At 38.5% G+C, this 16,388-nt stretch overlaps 1 protein-coding gene across 17 annotated transcripts in view; it reads right to left on the reverse strand.

Moving 5' to 3' along the window:
• Positions 1-2,836: 2,836 nt before the first annotated feature.
• ABI2 (abl interactor 2) overlaps positions 2,837-16,388 on the reverse strand; it is a 77,375-nt gene continuing 63,823 nt past the window's right edge. For 13 of the 17 annotated variants that reach the window (XM_018554041.1, XM_018554040.1, XM_018554031.1 and 10 more), the window contains 3 exons: positions 6,779-6,865; positions 4,058-4,231; positions 2,837-3,743 (listed from right to left, as the gene is read on the reverse strand). In XM_018554041.1, coding sequence (XP_018409543.1) covers positions 3,568-3,743; positions 4,058-4,231; positions 6,779-6,865 — 437 coding nt within the window. In that variant the 3' untranslated portion in view covers positions 2,837-3,567. The remainder of the gene's footprint in view (positions 3,744-4,057; positions 4,232-6,778; positions 6,866-16,388) is intronic. The other 4 variants (XM_018554042.1, XM_018554036.1, XM_018554035.1 and 1 more) reach the window with 2 other exon arrangements.

The raw sequence follows: 16,388 nt of genomic DNA on the forward strand, positions 1-16,388 counted from the left end.
TTACAAATTTGCTCATATTTGTTATTTATTAACTCATTACAGTTTTATCTTTTAGATTTAGTCAGAAAATAATTTATTTTGTGCACGGATACTGATTTTAGTGTGTTTTAACAATTGAATTGTGTATTTTTATCGGTTTAATATTAATTTGAGAAACATTTGCGCAATTATCGCAGGGCCTACAAATTTAGTATCACCATCTTTTTATTCTACCGGGCCTGCGCTTTCAGAAAATATATGGTTTGGGGGGTCTTTTACAAACTCTAGCAACCCAGCAGTTGAAAATTAAATCAATAGGAAAAAATTGCAGAAAATTCAAAAATGGCTTGGCCAGCTGATTTGAAAAATGTTCCGGAGGGCTTGGCAGCGAAAGGGTTAAAGTAATTAAGGACTTTTTCAAGTTGTGTGTGTACTATTGTACCTATGTGCTCAGGACATTTTTTACATCTGTACATATTCCTCATGACAGTGCCCAGGCCCCCCCCTTATGCCCTTTTTTCAACAATAGCTTTCCTATTAGCCTTGAAAATGACCAGATAAAAAAAATCCCCTCCCATCGATTTCAAAAAAATTCAGGGTTTGTGGCCTTCACACTGGGTTTGCCGAACCTCCTATGAACCAAAACCAGCCAGGTTTGCTCATTCCTACTGCCAGGTATATGTGGAGAAAACTCAAATTTTCATGTCTATGCCAGGTAACTGTCTCCTAAATATGGTAAAAGGTAAATGTTCAGCGTTCGTGATGCAATAGGAAGTCACTTTGCCATCATTAGGGTGTCTGTAAAGGTTCAGGTACTGTATTGGTATATATCCTGCTCTCCTCTTGCAAATAAAGTAGTACGAGCGCTCGCTGGTTCTAGTCAATAACTACAGGAACTCATCTTAAAGCAATTTTCTTAACTGGATTCTGAGTCCTTTTTAGATAGAGGCACCTGGGGAGATAACTGCATCAGATACAAACTATGCCGTGGCTAACTGGAAATGGTTAGCCAATTCTTCACAGCCCTTTCCTTTGAATACATGACAATGGAAAATCTGGTACCAAAATTAACACGTTATGTGGTAACCATACAATATGACCAAAACGAGGTATGGTAAAGCCCAGCTCCTGGCACAATTATATTACTGGAGTATAGTAAGATATAAAAGAGGGGATTTATGAAAACTGGAGCAGTTGTGCATAGTAACCAATCAACTTCTCTCTTTAGTTTGTTCAGTTAAGCTTTTAAAATGTAAGATAGAAGCTGATTGGTTGTCATGGGCAACTGCTCCAGATTCTGATAAATTCCCCTCATAGTGTCTTTTCTAAAAACCCACCTGCCATATTCAGTACTGGGTTCATCTCCCAGTAAATCATCAACTGTACATAGGGGTGGAAGTCCACCTCCCGCGGAACTTCCGAGCCCACTCCAGCTGTAGAAGTCACCACTGAATATGGCAGGTGAACTTTTAGAAAAGGCACATTACATCTTGTTGCACTCCACCAGTAAAATGATTGTACTCAGAGTTGGGCTTTAAGGTTATCTGAAGATGATATCTAGCAAATTACCAAACCAACCACACCAGTAAGGCACCTGCAGTCCTATTGCAGCGGGAAAAAAAGGTTTTTAATATAATCATTCAAAGCTATCTAACTAAAAGGCAGAGCTGCTAATACGTAATAGTAACCAATAATAAATTATATATAAAAAAATAAATAACTAAAATCTGATAAATGTTTTCTGTGCAGTGGTAACACTGAAAAAAGCTCTAGCACCCCCGCTTGTACCCCAATGTATATCAATACATATTTCAGGACATTGTACCCTATAATTCTTCACAGTTTTCATAGTATTTAAGCCAAAGAGACAGTGAGGGGGATTTATCAAAACTGGAGCAGTTGCCCAGGGCAACCAATCAGCTTCTCTGGTCAGATTGTTTAGTTAAGATTTGAAAATGAAAGAGAGAAGCTGATTGGTTGCCATGTACAGCTGATCCAGATTTTGTCTGCACCAGTTTTGACAAATTCCCCCCCAGTATGTTGTCCCACAATCACAAACGGATGCAAAATTACCAAGTAATTTGGGGACTGTTAAATAAGGGAATCCTGACATTTGCAAAAATTCAGAATTCTAAGTGTTCTGTTATCATGTTGTTCTTTAACATACCCAATTCCTGCTAGCAATGCTCCGTCGCACTGATAGAGAAAATCAGGTAGATTATATCCTCTCATTTGGAGACATCATGATCTGGATAGATTTATTGTAAGGGAAATCACATTATATACAAGAGGTTTGCAAGAAACCATTCCACGGTAAGCATCAACACAAAAGCAATAAAAAGATGTCTCTTGCCACAGTTAATGCAGTACAATGAATAATAACATTTAAAGTCAGCATAACTATGTGCTATTATTGTCATTTTATTAAGGGAAGGGTAAACACACAGTTCCTGAGTTCGCCACCGGACTGCAAACCACCAGCTAGATGTACAAAGTGACAATGGTCGGTCACCAGCTTTAGGTGGCCACATCTCTGATTGTCTCCGACACGCTCCTGGTGCCACAAAATGGCTTGACACCTTGACACACAGTGAAATCTATTCAGTCATAGTCTTGTACCACAGATAAGACTTATTGGTCATTACTATATCATATTCAGATTTATTGGGCACTGAAACAAAACACTAGAGTAGCATTTTAAAGGCTTGTTCTTGAGTTCATTCAGAAACATACTAAACTGTAGCATATGAAGGAAAAGATAAGAGTTCATGGGTTAAAATGAAAAATACTTGCTCAGATGAAGACTGTCAATATTATAAATGGCTATTGTCAGTAAAAGTCTTTGGGGTTTCGGAACAATAAATCGTATACTAAGCATTTTGTTAACAGTTGCATTGAACACTGAAGGCTGTTTGGTAGGTTTACCATAACAGTATAAACTTTCTTTATTGTACTTCTACACTACTATAGCTGTGCATATTCTTCCTGTATGGATGTTCTGGACAGTTTCTCTGTACTTCTTCTTAAAAAGGTTTCTTTGGTGCTTTACACAGTAAACAAAACAGACCTCAATCTGCAGAATCAACAGATAAAGATCCATCTTCAGCTAAGGTTTGATATCAGATACCATCAATCTGCTTCTAGTGCAGCCCTGGAACAGTTTACAAGATCTGGCAAACTGCAAGAAGGATCAACTCATTACATATGCGACACTGGAAGAAACTGGTACAAATCAAATACTTTTAGGCTAGTTGGATATTTGTGACCATCAGGTAGACAGGGATAAGGGTGAAGTAGGGCTCATAAATGTAATGTCATAGACCCTTTTGTAGATTTAAGACATCTTCAGTCCAACCAACACATTTCAATAACCCAAAACTGCCCTTCAGCAGCCGGAAGATCACTTTTGTTCAAACAACTTGTATTACTATTTCTTTTAATAAGAAACAAAAAATGAGCAAAACGTAAATTGTTCAAATGACAATATTCTCTTTCAGTTTATAAATGTGGCCCCCCAGGGGCTCATGTAAATCTGGGAAGCCCCAATGGTTCAGGTAGGAGAAGGGACTGTTTTGCAGGGTCCTGTCATCACTCAGAATAGTGCATGATTGACTCCACGTAGTTGCCTGGGAAAAGACCCGTCACACCATTCATGACACCCTCGTACCAGCCATCATCATTTTTCTTAATGACATATATGATAGCGCCTTCTTGAAAGGACAGCTCGTCTTCTTTGTCCTTTGAATAATCATAAATTGCCACAACTGGAAGAAAAAGGAAGATATTAACGGGATATCCATGTATGGATCTTATAAGGAGACAGTCTGCAGTGAAAACTATTTCCCATCTTTGACCACTATTTGGATAATATTGCTTTTCAGATAAAGATTTGTTACAGGTTGGATAAACTGGCAAGGCTTTCCCCAACATCAACACGACACAAAAGATTCCCCATTATTTAATCTAAATAAATTAGCATAAAAACAGCATGATTAGACCACAACTTTTAACACATAAATGTTCTTTTGTTTCCAGTGTAGCAGGGGTGGCTGGAAAGCTGAATGGATTACACCATTACCTTTCTCTAAGTAGTTTCTAGGTGCCCAAGGAGGATCTTCTTCAGCATATGGGTCACTGTACTCTACTACTGCAGCTTCTTCCTCTTCATAATCTTCTGGAGGTGGAGGTGGGGGAGGAGATTCATCAAATACTGGTTCTTCTGCAGGAGGTGGTGGAGGTGGAGTTTCTGAAACTTAAACACAAAAAAAAAAAAGTGCTAGTTAAGGGACTCGTAAGCTGGAGAAAACTATATGGGAAGTGGAGATGTTGCCTGTAGTGACCAATCATGTTTCATCTTTTAATACTTAAGAAAATAAGAACCTCATTGGCCATTACAAATAACTTCAATTTTATTTAAAATGTTCTTTTTCTCTATAAATAAGCACCTTAGAATAAGCAGGCATAAAACCATTGACTTGTAATGATGTGCTTTCTGCTCCTTTTGCCACAATGTTGCTTTATGGAGATCATTTGAAGCCACTACATCATATGTGGTCCACAGTTGCAGCATGCAGCCACCTGACATCAACACCAAGTCTACAGCTCAGGTCCTGCAGAGATTTGCCTGACACTAAAGCCAAGTGCTTCTGCACTTAGAAAATAGTATGTAGAATATGAACAGAAATCAGTGACAAAGATTCAGAAATATGTCTACGTAAAGCACATATTTCACAATAAGAAAATTGTGTTTCTGCCTAACCCCTTCAAGACTGAGCTTCTTTCAGTTTCTGTTCGCTATTGACTGACGCACATTTTATATTTTTGCTGTGGGATTCTTCCACGTCAGTAATATACTGTCTTACCAAGTGCACCCACACATATTGTATTGTGTTTTTTAGAGGACCAATAGGGCTATATATTTTTATCACATATGTATGCCTAACACCTCACTTAGTATAAATAAAACACTTTTCACCCAGTTTTGATTATTATTTTTTAGAAAAAAAGTACAGCTAAAAAAAATGCATTCAAATAAATTAATTTATTTGTCCTTTATGTGGAAGCACCTCACATCCCTCGGTTCTCAGAAAATTTTCAATACTTTTTAGCCTAAAACAAAAAGCTAACATTTAATGTTTTTTTCTCTAAAAGCCATAAGTGGTTAGGTTAAGCAGCATACAATGTTACTGTCACTAAGTGTCACGCTTAGTGACAGCGACATACTTTGAACAGCGCCACCATGAGGGGGTAAAATTAAAAAAAATTAACCCCTTAGGGTGAAAAACAAATCTGAAGCTCAGCTGCAGATTTTCATTGTAAAGGGTTAATTTTTATAATTATAATATATAAATTAAATGTTTTGCTTTAGATTTATTTCAATTATATCAAGCAGTCATTTTGAATGGATCTCACTATGACTGCTTGATAATTAAATACAATTTTAGATTATTATTATTAGGCTGCTCCAAACTTTGGAACACCTTAGTGACTGAACCTGAAATGCTGATCCTACAGAGTGTCAGGTTCAGATCTTACTAAAGACTTCTGATCGTTTCCAGATCAGAAGTTTGATGCATTGTTTCAACAAAAACATTTTGCTAAATGTTTCTATTGCTGAAACATGTAGCAAAAAGCCGATACACAACAGGATTTCCTAATCCCTGTGTGTTCCGCTATCAAACAGTGATAGTGAGTGTGGTAAATACCGCAAAGCTTTTACTGAAGGATTCCCAATCGCTACAAGCGATTTTTACAAAAGCATAATTCTTTTATTAATACTGAGGCATCCATTAATGAAGGGTAACCGCTGATCTCAGCGGTTACCAGCTTTTGACAGCTCCAAACAGCTGATCACATACAGGGCACGTGATCAGTCATTTGGGGACGCACAGTGTATGTCTCCAGTCACAAGGGGGTTAAAGAAAAAATGTAATTTATATATTGATTTATTCTGTTAAATATGAAATATATATATAAAATTTTTTATCCTTATTTTACCCACAAGGTATAACTCTAGACTTGTATTTGTATGTTTAATATGTTCTCTTTATCTGCTTTGCTTGTTTACAGAGCTTAATAGCTCAAAGCTGAAATTTAAACACACATTAAACTCCTCCCCCCAACCCCACACCTACCCCTACTCAAAGAAAGTAGGCAGATTCTCCGCTGCCTCCTCTTTATAACAGCCATCATGCTGTGTGAATAAATGATATGTTTATTTATTTAAAAAAAACATCAGTATAAAACTTTCAAAAGGTAAGCTGCATTCAAAATTAGTAATATAAAATGATAAATTGCACTTGCTTTGTAAAATATAATTAACTACTTATAGTTATATGAGAGATTGTAGGAAAGATTTGAACACCAGATAATTACATTTTTATTGAGAGGCTTTTTAATAATATATCCCATTTTGCTCATGAGTAATAACAAAAACAACGCCTTGTTATTCCACAGCAGCATGGGACATATTAACCTAGTAAAACAAAGATGATGAAAGATATTCCTTTTTACAGCAGGGAATCATCATACAGGCACATCCAGAGTGCATACAAACCTAAAAGGAAACATTGAATATATTGCAGCTCATCAGTCCTTAGATGTGGTGGCTGCATTTGTTTGTTTTTTCAGGTTTTTCTCACCTGGTATTTCTGCAAACACCACACTTCACACTATAACTATGTTTGTGGTTTCTTTTGATAGCCCAATAAATCTGTCCATCTCTAAGTAACCTGATTTTTATTTTAATAAATGTACAGGCAGATTAATAGCTTAGCAGACATTCTACACACAAACTTACTGTTTTCTTGAACTCTTGCCACAAATCCCATCAGAGGTAACTGTGGAGTTACCTGTAGTATAGAAGGGGGAGGAGGAGCATGTGATACTGTGGGGAAAGGAGACATCATTAAAACACACACAGCTTAAAGAGGTCTGCTTATTACCAACTAAAAGCATTGGCAGATGTACTTAAATATTAAACCCATGCAGGCATTGGAATTGCATTATCTGGACTGCAAGAAAACTAGTATAGTTAATGTTTATATATGTATAGAAAGTATACGTCTACTATAATGACTGGTAGAGAAATAAAAACGATATAGTCAGAAGCAGGGAGTAATTTCTAAAAATGTTTAAACCTTATGCAATCTGAATCAGAACTAGCCCTGTCCAATATTTACTAACTGCTTCCCGGACTTGCTCAATGCTTAAGGAATAGAGGGTGGCTTTTTACTTATGTAGGTATAATCAGTAAACATACAGCACATGTGGAAAAACTGCCCCAGTCTCCATCAACAGATCCTACGGAGGCAGACAACGATCAAACTAGGTGGTGCTCTTTCCGCTGATATCAGCACCTAGGGTTCAAACAGTCTTTATACATAACTAGCAAGCTGGTAAATCTCCTAAAAGATCCACTCAAAGGTTAGAAAAGCATTCTGAAACGCCTGCTACATACAACCTGCCTTCACTGAGATCCAGAGATGTTGATATTTTGATGATCCGTACTGTTGGGCTGGATATGCTGTATATGGGACAGATTTTCTATTCTATACGAGATCCGATATCTCTAGGTAAGAATTGTGACATGCATGTGCCAATATACTAAGACCAGAAAACAAACTGCATAGAAAAATATCTGGCTGTAAAGTTCGTAAAAACTTGTTTCCAATGGTATCGTTTTCATCTATACCAGGAGTGGTCAATTTAGAATTCATAGAGGGCCTCAAGTGCTATCCTACACCCCCCCCCCAACACCACACACACAAGTTCAGAGGGCAGCATGATGGCAGTGTGTTTTTGTGCATTGAGGTGACTTGCATCCATTCAAATATATGGGCTTATCACCTTCCCATCCCAAAAGCAAGTCCTGCCGCACTCTGTGCTATAATATGGCAGCATTATGGAGGTGCATTCCGCAATTCACATTAAACACACCGGGTACCATTAATTATGAATAGCACCTGAATGCATCCGAGTTGCAGCACACCACAATGCATTGCAGGGCACTATTATGCATTGCTTTGTGTTGTCGGGGGAAAAATTGTGTAGATATGTTTTCTGGCCTGATGTGATGCATTGATAGGCAATTTTAATGAATGGGCTGCCTTAAACACAATGCATGTTAACATAACGCTCTGCGCATATGTGAATGTGGCCTTCTTCAGCTCCCCCTCTCAGTTTGCAGGCTTAAGGTGCCCATACACTGTGCGATTATCGCACGATATTCGCGGGAAATCCCGCGATCGTACGATAATCGCAAAGTGTATGGAAGACGTGCGACCGTTTTTACTGTACGGTCGCACGTCTTTTGTCTAGGGAGCACGCTAGACGATTTTCGGCTGGTTTGAACGGTGCTCGGGAGACAAATGCCGAACACTGCCCGTTCAGCATTGCGGTCATCGGAAGCCCGACCCTCAGGGGGGCGGGCTTGCGATGATCGAGAGTACGATCTGCCTGTCCAAGATGGGCAGATCGTACGTTTTTTTAATTACTTTACAACCATCGCAAGACTAAGGTCTTGCGATGGTTGTAAAGTGTATGGCCACCTTTAGACTGAGGGTCTCTGTAGAGTTTCTACATAAGTCAGTCGCAGCCCCAGAGAGGTACGTGATGTAACCTTCTAACAGTCCATGTGACCAGGGCTGTACAGGAAGGGTTGCAAGAGTGGGGAATCTGTACCAGCCAAGACCTTTACAAAAAGCCGACAGCAGCTTCTGATGTGCCAGGCGCTGGAGGTATCTGCTTACCAGCCTGCCAAAGTGGAGAGCCCTATGAGGTGGTTAGCTGAATCCATAATTTGGATGCAGGCAGTACATTAGGAGCTGCTGTTATTTGTAAAGGATTCAGTTGGTGCATCCTGTGCTCCCTGGGGCCCCCAAAGGCAGCGGAAGACATGTTGGGCAGCACAGCTCTATGCGTTGTAATTTGTATGTTTTTACGTCTTTCTGCATCTTTGGGGCAGTTTCGAGCAAGCCTATCCACTATTGCGCTGAATGGGTATAGCATGTAATGTTGCATGTTTTACATGTGCTTTATGTATGCATGCAAAATACCCTTCCCCTGCAAAAATCAAAAACAAACTCATTCAAAAACTCACAACACAGGGAAAATATGTTTTAACTGAAACTAATGCCAAGCGTTCCTGGCTCACTGACCCACAACCAGGATGCAAGTAAACAGTTCTGACTTCCAGGTCAGTTACTCAGAAAAGTACTGAAGCCAAAGGGTCTGGCATGATTGCCAATCAATTAGCATTCTTAGAAGGCGTTCATATTGGAAACTTCCTTAATACAACAGAGTGGCTGGGTCTGTAAGATATGTGAGGGAGTACAGGGCAACAAATAGGCTACAAGCATGCTGCCTAGCAGGAACTTCCATCCAAAACACACATTTCTGCTTGTTTTGTATTTAGTTCTTGTGGAACTCCAAACAAACTAATTCTAAATAGAGTGGGGTAGGATTAGAAGTACTGTCAGATTTTTGGATTCGCTTTGTATACCCACTGGGGACATTCCACTTTCTTAATGCTGTGTAAGTGGCATAGGAAGCATGAGGAAATCTCTCTAACTGGGGAACATTCATTAAAAAAAAACAAAAAACAATATAGTAGGGCGAGAGCTGGTCAGAACCTCCATTTTTTTTTCTTGCCATCTGCATCTCCTTTATGTTCACTGATTTCCTGTTTTGTCAAATCTTGCCAATGAGGACATGTATAGTGATAAAAAGCTGCAATTCAACTTTTATCAAATTTGAGCCTCACTAAAGTCTCAATGAAAACAATCTAAATTGTTTCACTACAATAATCTACACTCACCGGCCACTTTATTAGGTACACCTTGCTAGTACTGGGTTGAACCCCCTTTTGCCTTCAGAACTGCCTTAATTCTTTGAGGCATAGATTCAACAAGGTGTTGGAAACATTCCTCGAAAATGTGTTGGCTGCACATCCATGATGCAAATCTCTTGTTCCACCACATCCCAAATGTGCTCTATTAGATTGTGATCTGGTGACTGTAGAGGCCGTTGGATTACAGTGAACTCATTGTCATGTTCAAGAAACCAGTTTGAGATAATGTGAGCTTTGTGACATAGTGCATTATCCTGCTAGAAGTAGCCATCAGGGCACACTGTTGTCATAAAGGGATGGCCATGGTCAGCAACAATATTTTAGGTAGGCTGTGGCATTTAAACAATGCTCAATTGGTACTAAGGGGCCCAAAGTGTGCCAAGAAAATATCCCCCACACCATTACACCACCACCAGCCTGAACCGTTGATACAAGGCAGGATGGATTCATGTTGTTTATGCCAAATTCTGACCCTACCATCTGAATGTCGCAGCTGAAATCAAGACTCATCAAACCAGGCAACTTTTTTCCAATCTACTTTTTTGTCCAATTTTGGTGATCCTGTGCGAATTGTAGCCTGTTTCCTGTTCTTAGCTGACAGGAGTGGCACCCGGTGTGGTCTTCTGCTGCTGTAGTCCATCTGCTTCAAGGTTTGATGTGTTGTGCGTTCAGAGATGGTATTCTGCATACCCTGGTGTTAGCGAGTGGTTATTTGAGTTACTGTTGCCTTTTCTATCATCTCGTACCAGTCTGCCCCTTCTCCTCTGACCTCAAGGCATTTTTGTCCACACAATTGCCGCTCATTGGATATTTTTCAGGCCATTCTCTGTAAACCTTAGAGATGGTTGTGCGTGAAAATCCCAGTAGATCAGCAGTTTTGGAAATACTCAGACCAGCCCGTCTGGCCCAACAACCATGACACGTTCAAAGTAACTTAAATCCCCTTTCTTCCTCATGCTGATGCTCGGTTTAAACTTCAGCAAGTCGTCTTCACCACATCTAGATGCATTGAGTTGCTGCCATGTGATTGGCTGATTAGCAATTTGTGTTACCAAGCAACTGAACAGGTGTACCTAATAAAGTGGCCGTGAGTGTATATTCCGAAATGGTTTTTTTCCAATCCTTTGAGTAGGACTGCCGTTTTTTTGTTTGTTAAGAGTGGAGCTCTAGAGAAGGGGACTTTAGTTTTAGATATGTGGTGATATCAGAACTCCTGTCAGCTTTTTACCGCCTTGCCCCTTTCACCCAACTTCCTACCCCAGTGACCATAAAGTCAGGGCAATCACCCCAATCTGACAGAGGTTCAAACTGTTTCCTAATCACAAAAATTGCCTTTATTGCTGTGCCACCTATGGATAGAGTCTGCTCACTTCCTGCACTAGTGACAGGTATGAAAGTGACCAATAAACATTTGACAGATTTAGTCCCCTCTATCTATCCAAAACTAAAAAAAAACTATTTGCTTGATGTATCACAAAAAATACTCACTACACAGATTTTCTAAAAAAATTGATTATGACATTTGTATCCATGGCCAGCAGCTACAGTGGATATATAAAAAAGAATAAATGAATTCAGAATTTTAATGCGACCTATAATCTGTATAATTCAATTAACCCCTTCATGACTGAGGCCCTTTTTTCATTTTTTGCACCCATGTTATATTCCACATTTTAGGCCTGAAAATGACGTAAAACCCCCCAACATTATATATTTTCTGAATGCCAAGACCCTATAGAATAAAATGGTGGTAGTTGAACATTTTTATGTTGCGCAATATTAGCGCAACTCCTTATTAAACCCCAAAATTTAGTGACAAATTTAATTAAATGCCCCAAAACACAACAAATTACCCATTTTTTAGACTCTGATTAAGCCCATATAAAGTTAATCTGTTCTAGTAGGATTTTCTGATATTTACTCAGTTGTCTCTTACAGCAAATGTCATGCTCCACAAACAGCTTAAAAAGCATCAAAGAGAAGGGTACAAAAATAATTTCCAAGGTATAAGATATACCATGGAAGACTGTCATCAACAAGACAATATTATATTATATCTGTTTTTAAACTCATTTGTATGTCTATATAAAAGGTGATGGTGTTCTGATACTGTGTCATTATGAGCATGATGAAGGGGAACCCTTGAGGCCCCAAAAGTGCTTGTAATTGAGTGGCAATTTGTCATTAAATGGACTTTTGCTGAAATCTTATGGTGTGCTGGTGACATATTTGCTGACAAGAAAATATGGCACAGTGAATTACCAAGAACTGGACTTTCCTCCAAAACTGATGATAAACCAAGAAGAAAACTGGTCCAGGAGGCTGTCAAAAGGCCTACAGCAACATTAAAGGAGCTGCAGGAACTTCTGGCAATCACTGGTTGTGTACTACATGTGACAACAATATCCTGTATTCTTCATATGTCTGTGCAGTGGGGTGGAAAGACGGAAGCCTTTTCTTACTAACAAAAACATCCAAGCAAAAACCTACATCAAGTCTGAAAAAAATGTGGGGAAAATGTTATGGTCTGATGAGATCAAGATTGAACTTTTTGGCCATAATTCCAAAAAGTATATATAGTGCAAAAACAACTTTTTCTTCAGCTGGAACTGGGGCTTTAGTCAAGGTGGAGGGACTTATGAACAGTGAACAGTTCCAAATATCAGTCAATTATGGCACCAATTTTTTTTTGTATAATATGGGAATAAACACTAAAAATTATATATAAAATTTATTAATACGAAACACTAAATATAGAGGTAGAATGGAGGGGGTGTGATACCACGAAGAGAGGATAGGTAACAAATATGCAATATATAAAATATACACTATAAATATGTAGTAGGGAGTTTTTTTTTTTCTCTCTACATAATACGGGAGTAAACACCTAAATAATATACTAAATTAATTAATATGAAGCACTAAATATGGAGGTAGAAAATATCACGATATAAATGGGGAGGGTGAAGGAAGTTATATAGGTTAAGTGGGAAGCCAGTTTAAGATTTGGCATATATAAAATATGAAGACCGTTCAGGGTTGACCATGAAATGTAAATGTTAAAATACAGACTAAAATTGTGAAAATAGCAGTGTCTTAAATGTGAGTTGTATGTATGTATGTGGATGTATAATCATGTTGTTGTAAATTACACTATTAATTATGTGGTTGTAAATTATTGTTGTTGGCGGAAATGTTTTTTTTGAATAAAGGATTTAAAAAAAATAAAAACATTTTTTGGCACCAAACCTTCAGCCCTCTGCTAAAGAGATGAACAAGAATTTCACCTTTCAGCATGACAATGACCCAAAGCATAACTCCAAATAAAAAAAACAAGAAAATCAAAGTTTTGGAATGGCACAGCCAGAGCCTAGACTTGAAACTAATGTAAAAATGCGGGCTGACCTGAAGAAGGCTGTGCACAGGAGATGACCTTGCAACCTATCATATTAGAAGCGCTTTTGCAAGGAAGAGTGGGCAAAGATTCCTAATGTAAGACTCCGACCCCAAAAGACTGAATGCTGTCATAAAATCAAAAGGTGCTTCAACAAAGTATTAGTTTAAGGGTGTGCATATTTATGTAACCACATTGTCAGTTTTTTTTGTTTCCCCTTTAAAGATTCAAGTTTGATTTTAATTGAACTGTACAGATTATAGGTCATCTTAAAGGGGTCAAACATTCTGAAGTGATTTATCGTCCTGATTTTATTTTACATCTTAAAAACCTGGTATTTTTAAAAGGGGTTTGTAGACTTTTTCTATCCACTTTATATACAACCTCCTGTTTTCTTCCCTCCCTGTTAACTGCAAAACACCTGCAGAGTCAGTCTTCCAACCAAATAGATGGCAATACTGGCAAGAGGTCTCAGGTTGGTTACAACAGACCATCCTAAAAGAAACTGTTATTACTTGTTGTTTATAGTTTCACCTTTTAGGTTTTAAAATGCTTGAAATGCAAGAAGTAAAGCTGAACTCTGGCAAAAAAAAATATTACCCTTGCAGTGGGCCCAGTTCCCCACTGCAAGGGTTAACTGCTCTTTTTGGGTAGAGGATTAAGAATAAGGGGGTATACTTACCTTATTCTGTGCTCCCTCGGAAGCTCTTGTCCACTGTTCCAGAGCATTGGACAATGGACAACAGCGGGTGGGCTGCTGGTCCTGCATTGTAGGGGATGAAATCAGAGAGCTACAGTAGCTTGCAAAAGTTCTTCCTATTAGTTTTCTTAACTAAGGGGCTCCATTGTCATACCAAGAATGGTGTTTGCATACTAAGGAATTAAAAAGGACAGTAAATGAGGAAATATGAATAGAATTTCACAATGATCACGCTTTGGTAGTATGTATGAGACGGGCCAACAATGCACTTTTCTTTCCACAGTAAACATGTGCAGAGCTGCTGTTACTTTCCCCTTGATTTGTAACCGATATTATGCAACCAAGAAAGTTTTACTTCACAGTTTTTAAAAATAGCTGAGTTTGGCCGTGTGATTTTTATCTTTTAAACTTTGTGGATTTTATATATGTGACACTACAAAAAAAATCTTAGCTACCTTGAGGTTCGTGTTGAAAGCAATCAGATATTTGTATAAATAGATGTAAAATGCTCCAGGGAATTATACTGATGTTGGGATGGAAACTAATCAATGTTTTAAATGTCTGGAAGGTATACAGCATGGTGGCATGCATTTTTTGAGTATGCCCTGGATAGCAGTAAAACAAGGGCTTTCATCCTTCCCCACTTTATTCAAAACTATATAAAATAAAAGATTTGGTGGGACTTTTAAGCGTCTGACTCACGACTCTAACCCATGTTTGCTGACACTTGGTGGACTGTAATGTGATCTTTTGTGCAGGTTTATGTACAAGTAATACAGGGAATGGTCTCTGACTTCCTGTCCAAGTATTTTTAAATTATAAGGCAGAGAGAAGAAGGTAAAAAAATAAAAAAAAGATAATGGAGCAAGGAGAGCAATGACAGGACTCATTTATTTGTAAATGTATTATAAAACAATGCTTTTTAATTGATCAGGATGTGTTTTTTTTCTTGATAGAGGTTATCAACAGCAAAATTAAGGCAATCCAAACCTTGATATGACCAAGCCATCACATAAGTAAATGAACACAGAGGTGAAGATTAAAAGGAAAGATGAAGGGAGGACTCACTAAATAGGTGCAAAATGACCCCCCTGAGTAGCTTCCTTTTTTGCCTGACACAGCAGAGATGCATCTAAATGGAGGGTGGTTATGGTTAGTAGATAACTGGTTCGTTGGTTAGCCCAACATGGTCATGTTAATGGTCGCAGCTTACTTGTAATGACATCTGTAGATCAAAGTTTATTTGGATGCAAGCTTACAGCTCACAAAATGAATGTGTACAATTCCAGACCAGACAATTCCTTTACCAACAGCTATCACTGTGCTCCAGTTCACTTCTATCAGGACAAAGGCTCCACCTGCGCATATGTACAGAGCATTACCTTTACAAACAGAAAATCATTCTGGACTTGTGCTGGTTCTGTGTCAAATTACCAATGATGACAACATCCCTTTTCAACTAAGATGAGATAGCAAGAAGAATAAAAATAGCCTGGAGGCTTCCACTGGGTTATTAAGTAAATCACTCCAGTCAGGAAAAATTCAGAATGCTGTTTTAAAATGGGACTGAAATGTAGAAATCACTGATCCAGTTAACCGATTGACCTTTTTTCTTTGCATAGTAGAAAAATCTAATAGATATGTAGAAGTCTAATATGAAGACACCCTGAAAAATGTTGTGTCCCTGTAACCCCAACATAGTAGGCAGCTGACATCTTTGTCACTTAGAGCCTTGTCCTGGTCATATTCTTTATGCCATATAAATAACTGTTATATTGACTACAAAATGAAAAACACTATTTCGTGTATGTATCCCTTCATGCAATCATATTTAATTCAAGTAGTGTAAAGTCTGTAGCACAACAGCCACCGTTGGACCAGCTAAAATTCTCTCAGTGGGTGGCCTAACATCCTTCTACCAGGAAATCAAAGGCGGCAAGGGGAAAATTATCAGTGTCTACAGCTAATCAGCTGCATTCACTGTTTGGCTATTGACAGCATACCCGCCACTGTCAGAATACAATAGCCACAGCAGGATATTCGTTCATTCACATTGTTTAGTGGGGATGGAGGAATCTGTTACATAGTTAGTCAGGTTGAAAAAAGGCACATGTCCGTCGAGCTCAACCTATGGAGATATGAGAAGAAAAAAGGCCTAAACAGAATGCTAATGTCCACAATTGCCCACTGTTAATCCAGCGGGAAGGCAAAAAAAAACAACCTATAAAGCATTTTTTTTGTGTGTTTTTTTTGTGTTTTTTTTAAAACAAGTGGAACATAGATTTGCTTATTCAGCCCGCAGGCTAAACGAAAATAAAACCTATCTGTGTATAGCCAGCTTGAGGCTTACAGTGAGAGTACTCGCCCTGTGAGCTGGACAGGGAGGCTTTCACTAATGTGGTGATGTTTACTAGTAGTCCAAAGAGGAGACAGGTGCTGGTCACAATCAATAAGTGTGGTCACCC

This window comes from Nanorana parkeri, unplaced genomic scaffold (assembly GCF_000935625.1).
Source record: "Nanorana parkeri isolate BGI_ZX_2015 unplaced genomic scaffold, ASM93562v1 scaffold139, whole genome shotgun sequence".
Lineage (NCBI taxonomy): Eukaryota > Metazoa > Chordata > Amphibia > Anura > Dicroglossidae > Nanorana > Nanorana parkeri.